Here is a 16,347-nt window from a genome sequence, read left to right on the forward strand (position 1 = left end):
CCAGAAACCTTGCAGCCTCTTCAGGACTCAAGTGCCCTAGTCTCTACCCACTAGTGGTCTTTTTATTTGTTTATTTATTTTTGCTGTAAATTAAAATCTTTTGAGGTTTTCTGACACAACGGGAATATTTATGAATGGTCTTGAGCATTTATAACATTATAATTGTCAGACATAACTTTCAACCTAAAAGCAGACGATCAAACCTGCTTTTTTTGATACTGTCCACTAGGTGTCAGGCTCGTCCAGAGAATGACTCGCTCAAGCTTGTGAAGACTCAAGAAAGTGTTAGTTATAATACAAATGAATTATAGTTAAATTCTTTAGTTTCAGTAGATTTCACACCTCATTTGTTTCTGACAAAGTCATGATATTTTGTGACCTGGAGCCATCAAGGAAAGCAAGAATCGATGTAAAATGGTTTGAGTTGATTAACTGTTGATGAGATTTACTGTAATCATGAGAAATGATGGCCAGTTTTGGGTTTTCTGCTGTCCTTTTCTGTTAACTGTGAAGAGGTGTTTAAATATATCATGTATAAATTACACTTGATCATCTTGATAACAGTCCGCTGATGCAATGATCGACAAGAAAATCTGACCGATTACGCCTGCCGAGAATAACAAAGAGAATCTTTCAGAAATGTCCTTTTCTCCTGAAATCTTACAGAACAAAATTTTACCTCCCTGTGGTCAGGTAAGGTAAAACAACCAGGAAGAATATTCAATAAACAGACTCCTACAAGCTACAATTCATATTACCAACGTTAAATTACTTTAAAACAACTATATTATAAAGGTTTGTAGTTACATTTATATTGCTGCAAAGAAAGTTGATGCTTTTTTAAACTCAAAACCAAAACATGGGAAATAAACGTATTTAGCTTCTTTTAAATAAATTATCTGAGTTTACTGTGGCATGAAAAAATTAATTACCAAAAAAGAATTAAAGGAACCTATCCTGTGAAATATTACCTGTAAATAAAGAAAAACACAGAAAACAGAACAGAAGGTCAAGAAAGTTCATATTTTGTGAGTAAAAGTAAAAAAAAAACAACAACAACAACTAAAAAAAACAATTAAAGAGAGAAAGTCCCTCCACAATAGACTGGATTTTTCTCTTTTTAAGTGTTTTGTTTGCTGGATTATCAGAATGAACTCACTGAACCTGGAGGAAGATATCAAAGAGCACCCCGACCAAAATATTGATTGGGTTCATCTATTTAAACGTGTTTAGTTCAGCTTTAGTGGAGGTAAATCAGTAAGTTTCATCATAAAAGCCACAACAGCTTAATTGATGTACGGTTGGTTTTTCCTAATCATCCAAACAATTGTGTATCCATGTTTTTAAAAAAGAAATTCATTACGTTAAGCTTGTGTATTAAAAGGAATAACACATTCTTTAGTCTACTGAGCATTTTGGTAGCGTCTTGTTTTGGCATTTTCTTTTTTAAATACTATCTAGAGATGATTTTTGCTGCGAACTGATGCTATAGGAATGAACCAAACTGAATGGAGATCAAAAGTAAAATCGGAACATTGATGCAAAGGATGTTCACCGCCCTCCCGTGACCTCATCCACTCACATGCAAAGAGATAAAGTCCATCCAATTGGCAAACATTAATGAGTAAACTTTACAATGACTGTGCCTCATGAGTGGTGACTTCAGCGGCAGCATGTCTGCTGTACTTAGAAATACGAGGTGACATAAATCTGGATTTATCAGCAGCACTGAAAGCAACACAGCCCATCTCTTTGGGAAACTTTTTTTTTTTTGCATAGATCCAAAGAGGAGCTGAACTGTGGAAGATGATAAAGGAAGCCGTGATTGGGACTCTGTGTGGGCTTGTCGTATTAACGATAGGTATCCTAATCGGTCACTTTGGCATCGAAAAGAAATCAGAAGCCGTACCATCCTGGCTGAATGATGTGGCGAAGGATGTGGACGAGAAAATTATCCAGCAGTTCTTGTCCGAGGTGGATACGGTCCAAATCCAGGAGAACCTTAGGTGATATGATTCTTTTAGTCTTGATTTTACATATATATAAAATATATATATAATATATATCCAGATTACTGGATCAATGTTTGCTTCTGTGCTTTTTTGTCTCTCTTGTGTCTCTGCTCTGTCTTCTGTAACCCCCAGTCGGTCGAGGCAGATGACCGTTCATACTGAGCCTGGTTCTGCTGGAGATTTTTCATTCCCGCTAATGGGTGTTTTTTCTTTCCACTGTCGCTTCATGCTTGCTCAGTATGAGGGATTGCTGCATATATATATATATATATATATATATATATATATATATATATATATATATATATACATTGCCATGTATTTTATATGTTACTGCATCAAGAACCGAAAGAAGCACTGCATTTAGAATTTAAAATAGGTTTAAACCTTGGGGGTTAGTAAAGTCATTATCAAAAATGTGCAGATATTCAAAGCCAATGCGATTCAAACAAACCTTCCTTTATCCACATGTTTTTCCGTAGGGAGCTGACAAAAGTGCCTCATTTGGCCACATCGCCTGGGGATGAGCAGACGGTGCAGTTTGTGCTAAATAGATGGCAGGATGCCCAAACCGGTCTGGATAAAGCCTGGAGGCAGGAATATAAGGTCTACCTTTCTTTCCCTGACCCTAACAACCCAAACAAAGTCACTGTCGGTGAGTGAAACCGTGACACAGTGACCATCCTCAATGGGCAGTTCACTTGTTTAGCTTGTGATTTTATAATTATCTTCTGCTACTTTGCAATGAGTTTCAGCCCTGTAAATTATAGTTTATTTATTTTAGTAAACCAGGAGGATTCTGTGCTATTCTCTGTGAGAGAAAAGGAGGAGACATACTATCCAGAACAAGACGATCCTCAGGTGGTTCAGCCGTACGCTGCATACTCCCCAGCAGGACATGCAAGGGTAAAAAGACCTAAGACTTAGTCTGTCATAAGCAAAGTTTGACGTTCTCTACAAATTAATTGATTCCTTTGTTGTTCGTAAATAGAATTCATAAATAGATGCTTGCAAGGAAAAAATAGAAACAGTACTTAGTAAGCAGTGCTGACTATGACTCTTCTGTAGATAATAAGGAAATAAAAATATCCATTAAAAATTAGACACGTCACTTCTCCAGCAATAAATAAATAAATAAAATAATAGTCACACCCAGTGATTTACAGCATGTTATTTTGTTTCTGTTTTCCAGTATCATTGGTTGCGGGGCATGTAGATTCTGAAAATTATTGACTAAAACGGTAAAACTTTCTTGACGTTGATAACGCTGACTCGAAACAGGCTGGATTTGTCCTGCCATAAACCTGAACCTTTCTGATTTATATAATTACACTGTTTTTTAAAGGAATTTTATCAGGTGCAGAGCACGCCTTTATCTGCACCGAATACTGAGCGATCATAATGAGCTAAATAGAAAATCAAGAAAAGAAATTGCTTTAATCTATGCTTATCAACAGTGATAGTTTATGAGGTTTCAAGTTTATTCTTTTACTATTTTTCTTTTCATAAACTAGGAAACTTGATAAGGAGTGTAGATAAGAAATCAATTATTTGTTATTGCAACAAACCACAGGTAGACGTAGGTAGTAACTAGTTACAAGTTACATTTACTTTGTGCTGTCCTAATACACACACACACACACACACACACACACACACACACACACACACACACACACACACACACAGACCGACAGGTTATCTACTGCAAGTAGATAACCTGACATTTGGAAATGGGACTTTTTTCTGCCCAAATTTTGTATTTTTGTGATGAATTTAATTTTTTACACATTTTTTTGTACTCTAGTATTCTGAGTACCATAACCTGCACACAATTTTGTATATTTATCTGTAGAATTACATAATTTTCACAGATCAAATCAGATTAAACAGCACTATTCCAGTATTCAGTACCTAAGTAGTCCTTTTAACAATTACATTTTTACGCTTACTGTACTTCCGCAATTTTTCGATGACCATAGATGACTTCTACTTGAGTCAAAATATACCAAAGTAGTGCTACATTTACATGAGTACGATCTTTGGCTACTCTACCCATCTCTGATCATAGCATCGCCTTAAAATCCCCGTTATGTGTATTGGCTCTTTTTATCAAAAGTTATAAAAGAAAATAGATTGCTGAGAGTTATTCTTCTCATTAATTTTTTTTGTACTTATTAACTTTTTGACTATTAAGACAACGTGAACAGAAGGTTTTCTGGTGCACATTTACCAATGTTGTTGTTGAATTGTAAACTGCACCTTTGCATGTTCCAAAATAAAAATCTGCATATGAACATAGGTGTTTATAGGTGTTATGTGAGGGTCTACAACCTATTTCCTTAAATTTAGTTGTACCTTTGTTTGCTTTGTTTAAATTTGATTTTCCCATATCACAAGTTAGAAATTGCATGCACATTATCAGGTCTTACTTTTAAGCCTTTGCTGGATGGATGGATGGATGGATGGATGGATGGATGGATGATTGAATTGTTACTTCCACGACTGGATGAAATCAACAGACATAATTATTACATGACCAACCTCAACCATAAACTGGAAACAATCTTGGGCGAGAGCAAACCGTAATAAAGAAAAGACCCATGTTGCTTAATTATTGACAGGTTGTCAGTTAAAGGTTTTAACCACCGATTTACTGGAACCATAAACACATATTTTGTCACAGATAAGCATTTTGAAGGCCAAAGAACTATTACATTTCTTGTCATAGTTCATTATAAAATAGGGTCACTGAACCACGAAGAGATAATGTGCAATGACTCAGGGTGACCAGAGCATTTTGTGTTCCTTTATTTCTGGGTGGTAGAGCCACAATCAGGTGGTGTGAAATGGAGACGGTGACTATGAGTCAAATCTATATCATCACAGCTACCCGATTGGTCAGATGGATCATAACATGAAAGATCCGACTTGTATGATTCGTTAGGACATTTCACTGAGCTATTTCTTTATGGCTTTAGGGAAAACTGGTTTACGCCAATCAGGGGAAACCAAGTGACTACGAGCGTCTGAACCAGACGATCGACCTAAGAGGAACCATCGCGATCACCAGATATGGTGGAGAGGGGAGAGGAGCTAAAGTAAGTTTCTAATTATTGCTGAACTGCATTCATTGTTTTTTCTTCACATTAAAGTGCAACAATGCCCATAAAAAAGCCAGTTGATGCAGGCCTGTAATTGCTTTGCTTGGCAATTCAAGGTTATAACTTTAACCCCCCCCCCCCCTTTTTTTTTTTTAATTAACCCCCTCCCTGCATCAGTCTTTTCAGAAAACACATGGAGATGGCTAAAAGGCACCTTAATCCTACTTTGAAATGCTCTTTGAAAGGTCTCAAGAAACATTTTTACTCAGCGGTTTATCCATGCAATACACTTGGATCATAGGAAATTAAACTGCTGGACCTGACATGGTGGCAGCACCATTGTGTTGAGGGAATGCACTGTGTTCTGCATCTTAAAGATTTTGGAAAATTAATCAAATGATACCATGAAAATGACAACTGACGGTCAGCTGAGACTCTCACCCTCAAGTAAAAATATTATTTGTATGAAAAATTGCCAAAAAAAAATTACAAAACTGTAAATTTGGCTGAAAACGGCAAAACAGTCTTGTTTTCCTCAACCAGCAACATCCCAATTCTTTGAACACAAGTGGAAGATATGTGCTAAACAGTTAAAAATATTTCACAAATAAAAAAAACAACTGAAAAGTGTGACACACAATTGGATTCAGCCCACCTGAGTCAACACTGCAGAATCACCTCACTGCTGAATGCCTGCAAACGCTCTCTTATTAGCCTGTTCCTGTTGAAGAAAAGCAACCACAGCTTGATGCTGCCTCTGCCATGTGTCACCGTGGGAAAGGTGTGTTCAGGGTGCTGTGTTAGTTTTGCACAAAAAAAAAACCTTATTGCTTCAATTGTTTTTAGTGCATCACTAGTAATCTAAAAGTGTCAGGTAACAGAACCAAAACAGTACAAAAGAACGACTCGAAGATTGTATCAGAAATTAGCTTTTTAGAGTTTAGAATGATGAACATTGTTAGTTCTCTTCCGAACCTATTATTTCTCATGCGATCCCAAAGGCTTTTGCGAAAGTATTGCCTGATAACAGCGCCTCCTTCTACATGCTTGTGGTGTCCTCAAATGACTTGTTGCAAAGTTTAAAGGGGACATCATATTAGGTACTTTCAAAAATGGTTTTCTTGTTGCTGTTTTCTTTGTTGACTGCATGACTCACAGTCGTCCTCTGGCTCTCGTCGCCCAGTAAGTCATGCCAAAGTTTGTTGTGATATGACAAAATATGGAAACGTTTCAGGGGTTTGCGTACTTTGCCAGGCACTGACTTCACTGAATGTGCAGATAATGTCAACATAACCCGGTTGCTCACCAGCTGCGGTGTGTGTCCGACGCAGGCCATCAATGCAGCGGCCTACGGTGTTGTTGGTGTGCTGGTGTACACGGACCCTCTGGACATCAATGATGGTCTCATGTCAGACACCAATGAGACGTACCCCCACTCCTGGTACCTTCCACCCTCTGGTGTGGAAAGAGGTGCTTATAGCAAAGACTTCGGGGATTTGCTCACACCGTACTTGGCTGCCAAAGGTAAAATCAGTTGATTAAATCACACACACCCCCACCACCATAGCTTCATGCCAACTCTGCCACAATATAACGATTGATAACTGCCATACGTGCTGTTAATGATGATTTCCTTTTTTATTCCCCAGAGGAAACCTACAGAATCCCACCTGAAGACATATCTGGGATCCCGCCCATTCCAACACAACCGATTGGATTTGAGGATGCGAGGAGTCTAATTTGGTCTGTGGAAAACCGCTTGCGGAATAGTTAGACCTCGAACATCAAATAACGCTGGATTTCTTTGATTGGTTGTTTCAGTGAGTTGGCGGGAGACCCGGCTCCAAGTGAATGGCAGGGAGGATTCGATTGTACCTACAACTATGGCGGTCCAGGATTTAAACCTACATCTCCATTCAACAGCAGGTTGTCAAGATTTCAGAAGATAGTGTGCCTTTCCACAAGTTAGCTACTCACTACAAAAACACTAATAATAGTCTTTTTTTGAAGAGTTACGTTTGATCTAATAAACTATAGGGTACTTTGTCTTGTGCAAAAACTTGACTAACTGCATGGAAAGAAATAGATTACGAACACAATGGGAAGGATGACAAACCAGGCAAAGCTGTGGAGAAATCCATGGAGTGTAAAGAAGAGTTACAAACAAAGCTTCTCTTGGATGATTGGACCACGTTCGACAGCACATGCAGTCAATTCCAAACTGAAAACTTCTTAAAGGGGTGGTGTTTCCCCAATCTGTCCAACAAGCTCAACTTTTGTTAACTTTAAGCCCAATCATACTCAGAAAAATGCAGTTATCTTGAACTTAAAAAAGCAACATGAAAAATTAAGCTGTGTGTATTTGAAAGTTCTGAAAATTACTTAATTACCTAACGTTGAACGGGACGGTCTTTAGATCATTCAGTATCGTTTCCGCTAGTATCTCTAGTAGCACTGTCTCAAGACATTCAAGCACATGCGAGTGAGTTGTAGTTCTTGTGGTGTAAATCTGTCTTTCAGCCAGCAGAAAAAGGAAGATATGTGTCCAGAAATAACTAAAGATATAACCACTGATGGCCTTATTAGGTACATCTTCTTAGTACTAGGTTGGAACCCATTTCGCCTTCAGAACTACCTCATTTCGTCATGGCATGCGTTCAACACGGTATCAGAAACATTCCCTAGATATTTTGGTCCATGTTGATATCAGAGCATCATGCAGTGTCTGCAAAACTGTTCACAAGGAACATCTTTGATGCAAATCCATTGTTCTACCACATCCCACAGATGCTCTATTCATAGTTTGAATTGCGGTGACTGTGGAGGACGTTGATGAACTCATCATCACGCTCAAGAGACCTGTTGAGATGATTTGAGCTTTGTGACTTGATGTGTTATCCTGCTGGAAATGACCATCATAAGATGGTTTACACTGTGGTCATAAAGGTAAAGACATGGTCAGCAACTTTTTGTTCAACTGGCACTAAGAGACCCAAAATGTGCCCCCAAAAAAACCAGCACCTACCCTATTATGCTACCAGCAGAGCAGCAGCGGGCTAAAATGTTGCTACAAAGAAAGATGGACCCATGCTTTCATGTCAAGCTAGGAGTCAAATCTACCCATCCTAGCTTGTGACGGCTGCAGCTCAGACTCATCAGACTAAAGCAACAGTTTTCTGTCCAGTTCTGAAGAGCCAGTGTGAACTGTAACCCTGGTTTTCTGCTCTTAGCTGAAAGGGGTGGCACGTGTGTTCTGCGATGGTCTTAAACTTCTTGAAATACATTGAGTTAATTTAGCATTGATAGAGGCCTATCAATACCAACAGAGCTGCCTTTCTGCTCTTTGTAAATGAAAAATGATCAATTTGTGTCTCTGTTACAGCGATGTAAAACTGGACATCTTCAATCAAGAAAAGATAATAAACTCCTCCAATGTGATGGGCGTCATCACGGGAAGCGTTGAGCCAGGTGAGACTGGCGGCGAAATACAAATTAGAGATCGGCCCTCCCTCGTAATGTCTCTGAAACCATTTTGCACGTGCGAGCACAGACAGGTACGTGATCTACGGGAACCACAGGGACAGCTGGGTGCACGGCGCCATCGACCCAAGCAGCGGAACGTCGGTCATGCTGGAAATCACCAGAGTGCTGGGCGGAATGGTCAAACAGGGTGGGCAGAGATTTTTACTTGACGCAGGGGAGAGATGGTCGTAGAATGGTTTTAAATGATGAGAACTAATCTCTGAGCCTGTTTGTGGCAGGAAAATGGAGACCTCGTAGGTCCATCATCTTTGGAAGCTGGGGAGCATATATTTACAAAGGGATGAAAAGAAACCGACTGTATTTTTGTTTTTCCTGCAGGAATACTTCACCAAGCTCAGTGAGCGGACTGTTGGTTATATAAATGTGGACATAGCAGTTTTTGGTAAGAAGCAGTATATTTTAGATAAATCCATCTGTGTGATTAAAATAAAACTTTTTGGAACAAAACAAATAGAATAATAGTTTCCATGTAGTTTTTTATATATATATATATATATATATATATATATATATATATAATTACAGTTACATAGAACACTCATTATCTGCACCAAACCCGAATTAATTTGAGTAATTTGCTATCGGGGGGGGGGGGGGGGGGGGGTTGTACTATTTAACTTAGTAGTTGTATTTGAATTCATACATTTGAATGTGTGCCATGTTTTTGTTTGTTCTTAAAGGAGTATTCCTGTGAATTAGAGGTGTAACCACCCTCCAGTCTTACTCATTTCTTTGCCTTTGATTCTGCAGCGAATGCCACGCTACGAGCTTCAGCAATGCCATCGATGCAAAGTGTCATCTTTCAAGCTTCACGGCAGGTTAGCTTTTTAATAAATCAACTCGGGTGTGTTCAGGTCTTTCTTATAAGTACTTTAAATTGGATAAAACCAATTTACACTCTTAAGCTTTCATATTAAAGCACATTTGCTCAACAGGTCAATGCTGCTGGATTTGATTCCACGTCTGTGTACGACAACTGGATCCGTTACTCCAACAGAACAAGTCCAACCCATGGAGTCATTCCAAGGTACGTACACCATTTAATTCATCCACTTCTTTCAGACTTTTATGAGATTTTATGTCTAAATTGTCTTAATATTTACAAAGTTGCATTTTGACTTTACCTGTTCAGACCAAGAAACCTCTCTAATCCTAATTTAGCGGTTTGAACATTTGAAGGCTTTCTCAGTTGATTTGCTGTTGAAACGTCTCACAAATATCTGACAGTCAATATCAGGAAAAGTTAAAGAAATAAAAAGTTAATCTGAGAATATCTGGGACATTTCCGGTCAGAACCGCACATGCCGTCATGGTGGGCATGAGTGTCTTATCGTTGGGCTTTATGCAACCCAATTGAAACCGATGTCGAACCAGAAGCATTAATCTGCCGTGTCCCAAAACACGCTCCAATGTGTGTTCCTGATTATATACTCACGCTGGAATGTTAAAAAAATACTTCCAAGCATGTGCAGCTGGCCAATTCTCCAGAAGCCGAAAGCCTGGTCCTTTGCCGCATGTCTCTTCCCCTCTTCCACCCCCTTCCTGTCAGCCTACTTTCATAAAAGCAAGCCACTAGAGCTGTGAAAGAGACAAAGCTGTTAAGCTGTATTGCCACAATGACAACTAGAATATGTGGAGGAGTCAAGGAGAGACTGTCAAATCTAACAACACCGCCCTAACTGACAAGCATTGTGTTGCTTTTGTCACGCTGAGGGTCTGTTTCACTGCTAGGGGTACTGGTGCGTTGCACATTGTGAGGAATTTTCCAAATTCTGTAATTTAATTTTCAATCAAGACCTAGATGGTTGAAACTAAAACATAGTTTGGTGCTTAAATGATAACGACCCCAAATATACATTAGTTTTTGTTTTGTACCATATGTAGGAGGTTACATTAGCTCCAAGCAATTTAAATAAGCTTACCAATTCAAGAGTAGTGGTCAGATATGTTGCAGGGAGTAAGACCTGTATGGTGCGGTGCAACCTGTTTGAGGATATTTCAACAAATATTAGTGGGCGTGGATGAACCTATTTAGTCTGTATTTGCAGGTTATCCTTGGCGAATGAGAGGAAATATACAATAAATTCAAAGTTGAGCAGAGCTATTTTATTATGTAGCCAACCCCCATCCCAAAAAACAACAACAGTTTAAACAAATCATACATGCAAATTATACTGCCGACTTCTGACCAGAACTTATGCAGAAAGCGTTATCGGTAACTGCTGGTATGCTGAGTGACAGATTCAATTTGTTCATGTTAAATAAAATCGGCATCAGGCAGTTAAAATTGAAAAAATGTAACTGCCTTTAAAAAGTTAATAGTTACAATTCTTCTGTTTCCCAAAAATTAAGCAAACATCATTAAACTCCGGTTTATGTAATTTTCTATATTAAGTTATAAAGATATCTACATGGAAAATTTGTCTATGTTTAATTACACATTAATCACGTTGCTTTGTGCTTCTTGCACTCTGTCCACAGGGTGGGATATTTGAATGGAGCAGGGAGTGATTACGCTGCCTTTGTCCATTACCTGGGAATTGCTTCCATAGATATGTCGTACACATATGACCGGGTATGAAAAGATATTTTCCTCAGAAATTGTTTGAAGTGGCATGATGATTTTTCTGAGCTTTTTAGCCAGAAATGCTGAGTGCAGTAGACAGACAGACGGATCTATAAAGCTGTGTGAGAACAACACTCAATGACAACAGTGTGTACAGAAATAGTGCACAAATACTACACTGTTTAGCATAAAATTATTCCCACATCTGGTAGACTTATATTTAAAGGGATTTCTGTTCAACCAAGAAGTCAGTTTCTGATTCAGAAATCTATCAAAAAGTTAAGCAATGTGAAAGGAGTTTCAATTAGAAGTTTTTTTTCTTTTTTTGTTATGCCAAAGCTCTATTGGCATTAGAGCAATTTGACCCTCCTTATAATTGCTGACCAACTTTTTTGCATGTTTCCACTGGTATTTTAATGATTTTTCTTTGGTAAAAAGCTTAAAGTCCTTGAGATAGAAAGGCCTCCCTGGCATCAATCTAATATTTATCCCCCTCCATAGATTTCCTTTGAGATTCAAGCGGAGGCTAATGTTTTTTTTTTATTATTGTTTTTAGTCAGTAGAAACATGTTGGTAAAATTAAAAGATCACTTTAACCCTAAATGTACCATTGTGGATGAATAATTTTGTATTCTCAAAACAAAAGAGACACTGGTACAAAAAAAACGACTTTTCTAAACTAGCAATACTACGGAGAAAAAGAACAAAAACAGAAAATGTAAATCACAGCAATAATAAACAATCTGTACCCCTTTAAAGTGGAGTGAAATGTATATTCAGCAAAATGGTGACTGGCAGGGATGATTTCCTAATTGCAATAAAGTGGTATCCTCCTAAATGACTGCAGCCTCACTCCTGTATGTCGCCCGCATATTTCAACATGCGTTCTTGCTTGTACAGAGTAAAACAAACGCTCGGATTTACCCTGCATACCACACTGCATACGACACTTTTCACTACGCTTCAAACTTCATCGACCCCGGTGAGCGCTTTCACTTCAATGCGAGATGATTACGCTTACACTCTTTTTTTTTTTATTCTGGTGGTGGGATCATTCTGCTACATCTGCTGTCAGATTTGAGAAACGAGAAAAAGCTATTACATTTTCCTCTTTTTCCTGCTCCCCCCCCCCCCCTGTAGGATTCGTTGGTCACCAAGCTGTCGGCAGGACTGCGGGAAACATCCTCATCCGACTGGCCGACAGTCTGCTCCTGCCTTTTAACTGCAGCGACTACGCTGAGAGTCTGGAGGATTACCTGAACACGGCTGTGACCTCTTACCAGACACAACTTCAAGCTGAAGGCATCTCAATGGGTAACGCTGAAACATCCTGCAGATGTAGTATATCGTTTTCTCATTGTCAGGCTAATTTCTCTAGATCGCATCAATACTAGGTCATGTTTATGGATTTGATCTTGCGCTGTCCAGATAATATGGACGGCAACCTGAATTAAAAGCCCAGTCAATAATAAAGCCATAGTATGTTTCCAGCCTCTTTTTATTTTAACCACAAAGCACTGTGGGAAATTAAGGCTTTCTGCAAAAGACTGAAGTGATTTCTGCTTCATTTCAGAACCACTCAAACATGCTGTGGCCAACTTTCGCAGAGCAGCAGAACAGCTGGACAAAGTGATTCAGAGCTCAGACCTGGCAAAGGAAACGTAGGCGCACGCTCACATATAGATGCAGGCATGTTAACGCGATCAATCTACAGCTCTCTCTTTCTTTTTTTTTTCCAGGCCGCTAAAGGTCAGAAAGATCAACGATCAGCTCATGCTGATGGACCGAGCCTTCTTGAATCCTCTGGCCTTCCCAGATGAATACGGATTCAGGTAAAGCAAACATGTTTTATTTGCATGGTGCCTTGAAATATACCAGGATGTGTGTGATGCAAACCAAACATGTAGCTGTTTTAGTGTTTTCTGTGTGGACTGGCAGACATCATAAATGCTCCATAAAGAGAGGTAGTAATGGTGGTTCAGCAGCATCCTCCTGTTTAATTTGAATCTTTAATGGTTTAATCAGGAATATTATCATATTGACCTCTGCCGGACCTCAGTTGGTTAAAAAATTATGCCAACGCCTGGAAAATACAACCACTCTATTTACTAAACCAGACATTTATTTGCACATAAAATGACAGCAATGAACCCAGATCTCTCTTAGGGACAACACTAAGCGCAGAGCAGTGGAACACTCTATGCTGCAACACAAGTCAGCTAAAACTTTATCTTACCGTTTTAACACGATTACATTAGGCGCCTGAGATACGAGGCGATGAGAGGATTTCCTTAATGTTTCACTTCTTTGTAATGTTGCACTCTTTGTCTCAACGTCCCACAGACATGTAATCTGGGCTTCCAGCAGTTCCGGGAAGCCTACCTTCCCAGGGTTAGCGGATGCCTTTGCCCGAGCGGAGTCATCAGGTTCGTCCAGCGACTGGCAAAAAGTGCACTACCACCTGTCCGTAGTGAGCCAAGCCATCGAAGGGGCTGCTGACATGCTGAATGAAGTTATATAGGCAGATCTCCATGCAGAACACTCCATAACAGTCTTTATTTATTATAGTGCTGATAAAGATTTGGAAATCGGTGTAGAACACACTCATTTGGGGAAAGTGTTTAAAGGATTGCAAATAAATGTAGTTTTTCCCTTCTAAATGCTGTTTTTAATAGTGTGTTATTTCTGCTAAAGCCAAACAGTCCTAATACCAAAGAAGGCCTAAATCAGTGATGTTGTGTTTTAGACAAGGGAAGGTTGTCAGCGCGCTCTGAAATTCATCAAATGATTCAATTTAGAGGATGTGAAATGAAAGATTGTATTCCATGATACAAATTAATGAAAAAAGTGCAGTTTTTGTAATAAAGGTTCTAATTAAACTTCTATTTGTTGTCTTTGATTATTCAAGTTTTCTTTTTGTGTTGGACTATTTTAAATCGGATTTTGTGTTGGAACTGATGGTTCTGAAAGTTTTTTGGTTGGAAAACCACCGGTGTTTTGGCTAACAGCACATAGACACAGCATAGGAAAAAAAAAGTCGTATAGTCCAAAGACACTTAAACGTATGCATGACTGAAAAAAAATAAAAAAACGAATGAAACAGTACACTAGCCACAGTCTATTGCTTAAGAAAGGAAACAGTTTGCTATATGCCAGAACCAAGCTGTTTAAAGAATACTGTCTGTGTCTGAAATAAATCCACACCCAGTAGATCATGAAGACACGACTGTTGCCTAAATAGATCTGTGTGCTGAAGTCATATGTCAAGCATCGTTTATATTTGGACTGTAAATCTTATTTTTTTTTTCTCCAGTGTTGCTTTATCCTCAAAATACATCGGATCAAAGAATCATGAATCCGAAAGTTACCAGGTCTCGATCATCTTTAAAGAGCATCAGCTGAAGCCGATATGAGATTGTCTAGTGGTTCTCAAACCTTTCACAACATGCACTACCTCGGTAAACTCCGAGTTTTCCAAGTGCAGCCTCCCTTACATGCATGATAAACAGCAGAATAACAGAATTCAGTCTCTCTCAAGTTATCATGCCATGTAATTGAAACAAACAAGAAGAAAGAAAGAAAAAATGTCATCCAGAATTTCTGCACAATAGGCTGAACGTTAGAGTTTCATTTAGTGTTCATTTTAGTCAGAAGGTAAAAAAAATATCATGTTCCAAGTTGGAAAAGTTACAGGAAAGGTACATAGGCTGAAGAAAGGGTCCTGGGGATGAAATGAAAAGTGGGAAAGTTTGTTTTCTCACTAACAATTACCTGAAAATCCATTGTGATGGCTTTGTATAAGGAAAACCTAGTGACAGCTATGGTAAAAAAAAAAAAAATGTTAATGTTCACATTTTTGCAAATTTTATGTCATCCAATCCTTCTCCACACATAACAAATCAATCTTTCTTGAACATGTTGTTGCTACAGTGTTTGATATAACAAAACACAGATAAATAAATTGCTATCAGCTTTTAGCTAACAGCAGTGAGCCTCATCAGAGAAAATACTCATTTACCAATCCCACTGGTTTTTATCCATGGAACAAGGACACAGTGAACGGTATGGTGGGTTTCCCAGATTTAACTGCTGTCTTTTCTGGTAAATGGAGCACAGCATAGCCACCAGCATGTTTCCCTGCTTCACTCTGCTTTAGTGCATGCTGGGAGTTCTCCAAAATGGTCTCCACTGAACTTCTTCAAAAAGGAAATGACTGATGCCAAAACTGAACTCCACTAAAATGCACCAGCGGTTCTCATAACGCAGTTTAAGAAAGCATAAAGTGCAAGATGGATACAAGTCAGCTATTTTTGATGCGGAGCAAACAAGGCCCCCCACATAAAAGGACATCAGCTCCTCAAACGTGTTTAATTTTGCTTCATTAGAGATTTTCTAAAATGAAAGCACAATGGGGCAAAATGACTCTTTTAAAAACAAATGGAAACTGATAATAGTGAGCAGGAATACGTGCTTTTTTTCTTGCCGTTTCAATTTTCCTTTAATGTCAGTAATTAGATCTGGGAATGACATCCTATCTAACTTAAGTATGATTTGCCTGAAATGCAGCTGGATTTGCTAACTCATATGCAATGTGACCACTGTTAGGAATAAAGCACAGTACACTGAATTTTGTACTTTAAAACACTGTGGCAGCAGGTTCAATGCACAGAGCAGTGTGGTACTGTGTGTATGTATGTATGTGTGTGAAAGATTTAGTGAGATACAAAGTGTCAGCTGAACTAGGTTTTATGCAAGATGGCCATGATGGATCCTGAAATCAGGGTTGATAAGAAAAGTCTGACATTTCTGCTTGGAATTCAAACTTCCTGGGCCATCTCTCTTCATTTTTCCAACTAGGATCTTTCAATTTATGAGTGAAAATGGAATGTTTAATTAATAGTGCCAGCTGATAAGAACAAAAAAATTATAACCCCTGTTCTTTCTTCTGCTGTACTATTGTTAAAAAAAAACAAAAAAAAAAAAAAAACAACTGGCAATATGGCGGAATAGTCGAAATCCTTTGGCTGTACTTGTTCTAAAAACCTTGACAACCACTGGTATATAGTAAAAGACTATTAGCAGCATATGCTAATTTAAAGGATATCAAGAACCACGGGCTACA

At 38.6% G+C, this 16,347-nt stretch overlaps 1 protein-coding gene across 1 annotated transcript; it reads left to right on the forward strand.

Moving 5' to 3' along the window:
- The first annotated feature begins 1,672 nt into the window (after nucleotides 1-1,672).
- On the forward strand, nucleotides 1,673-15,064 carry naaladl1 (N-acetylated alpha-linked acidic dipeptidase like 1). The gene is given in 19 exon segments (XM_036144030.1): nucleotides 1,673-2,006; nucleotides 2,495-2,667; nucleotides 2,797-2,918; nucleotides 4,994-5,113; nucleotides 6,448-6,640; nucleotides 6,766-6,859; nucleotides 6,938-7,042; nucleotides 8,499-8,584; nucleotides 8,667-8,786; nucleotides 8,878-8,960; nucleotides 8,963-9,041; nucleotides 9,410-9,477; nucleotides 9,595-9,686; nucleotides 11,141-11,234; nucleotides 12,126-12,207; nucleotides 12,366-12,539; nucleotides 12,799-12,886; nucleotides 12,965-13,057; nucleotides 13,569-15,064. Coding segments are annotated over 19 exon segments (2,244 nt in total). The 5' UTR covers nucleotides 1,673-1,806; the 3' UTR covers nucleotides 13,747-15,064.
- Nucleotides 15,065-16,347: the final 1,283 nt, after the last annotated feature.

This window comes from Fundulus heteroclitus, chromosome 12 (assembly GCF_011125445.2).
Source record: "Fundulus heteroclitus isolate FHET01 chromosome 12, MU-UCD_Fhet_4.1, whole genome shotgun sequence".
In the NCBI taxonomy this organism is placed as follows: domain Eukaryota; kingdom Metazoa; phylum Chordata; class Actinopteri; order Cyprinodontiformes; family Fundulidae; genus Fundulus; species Fundulus heteroclitus.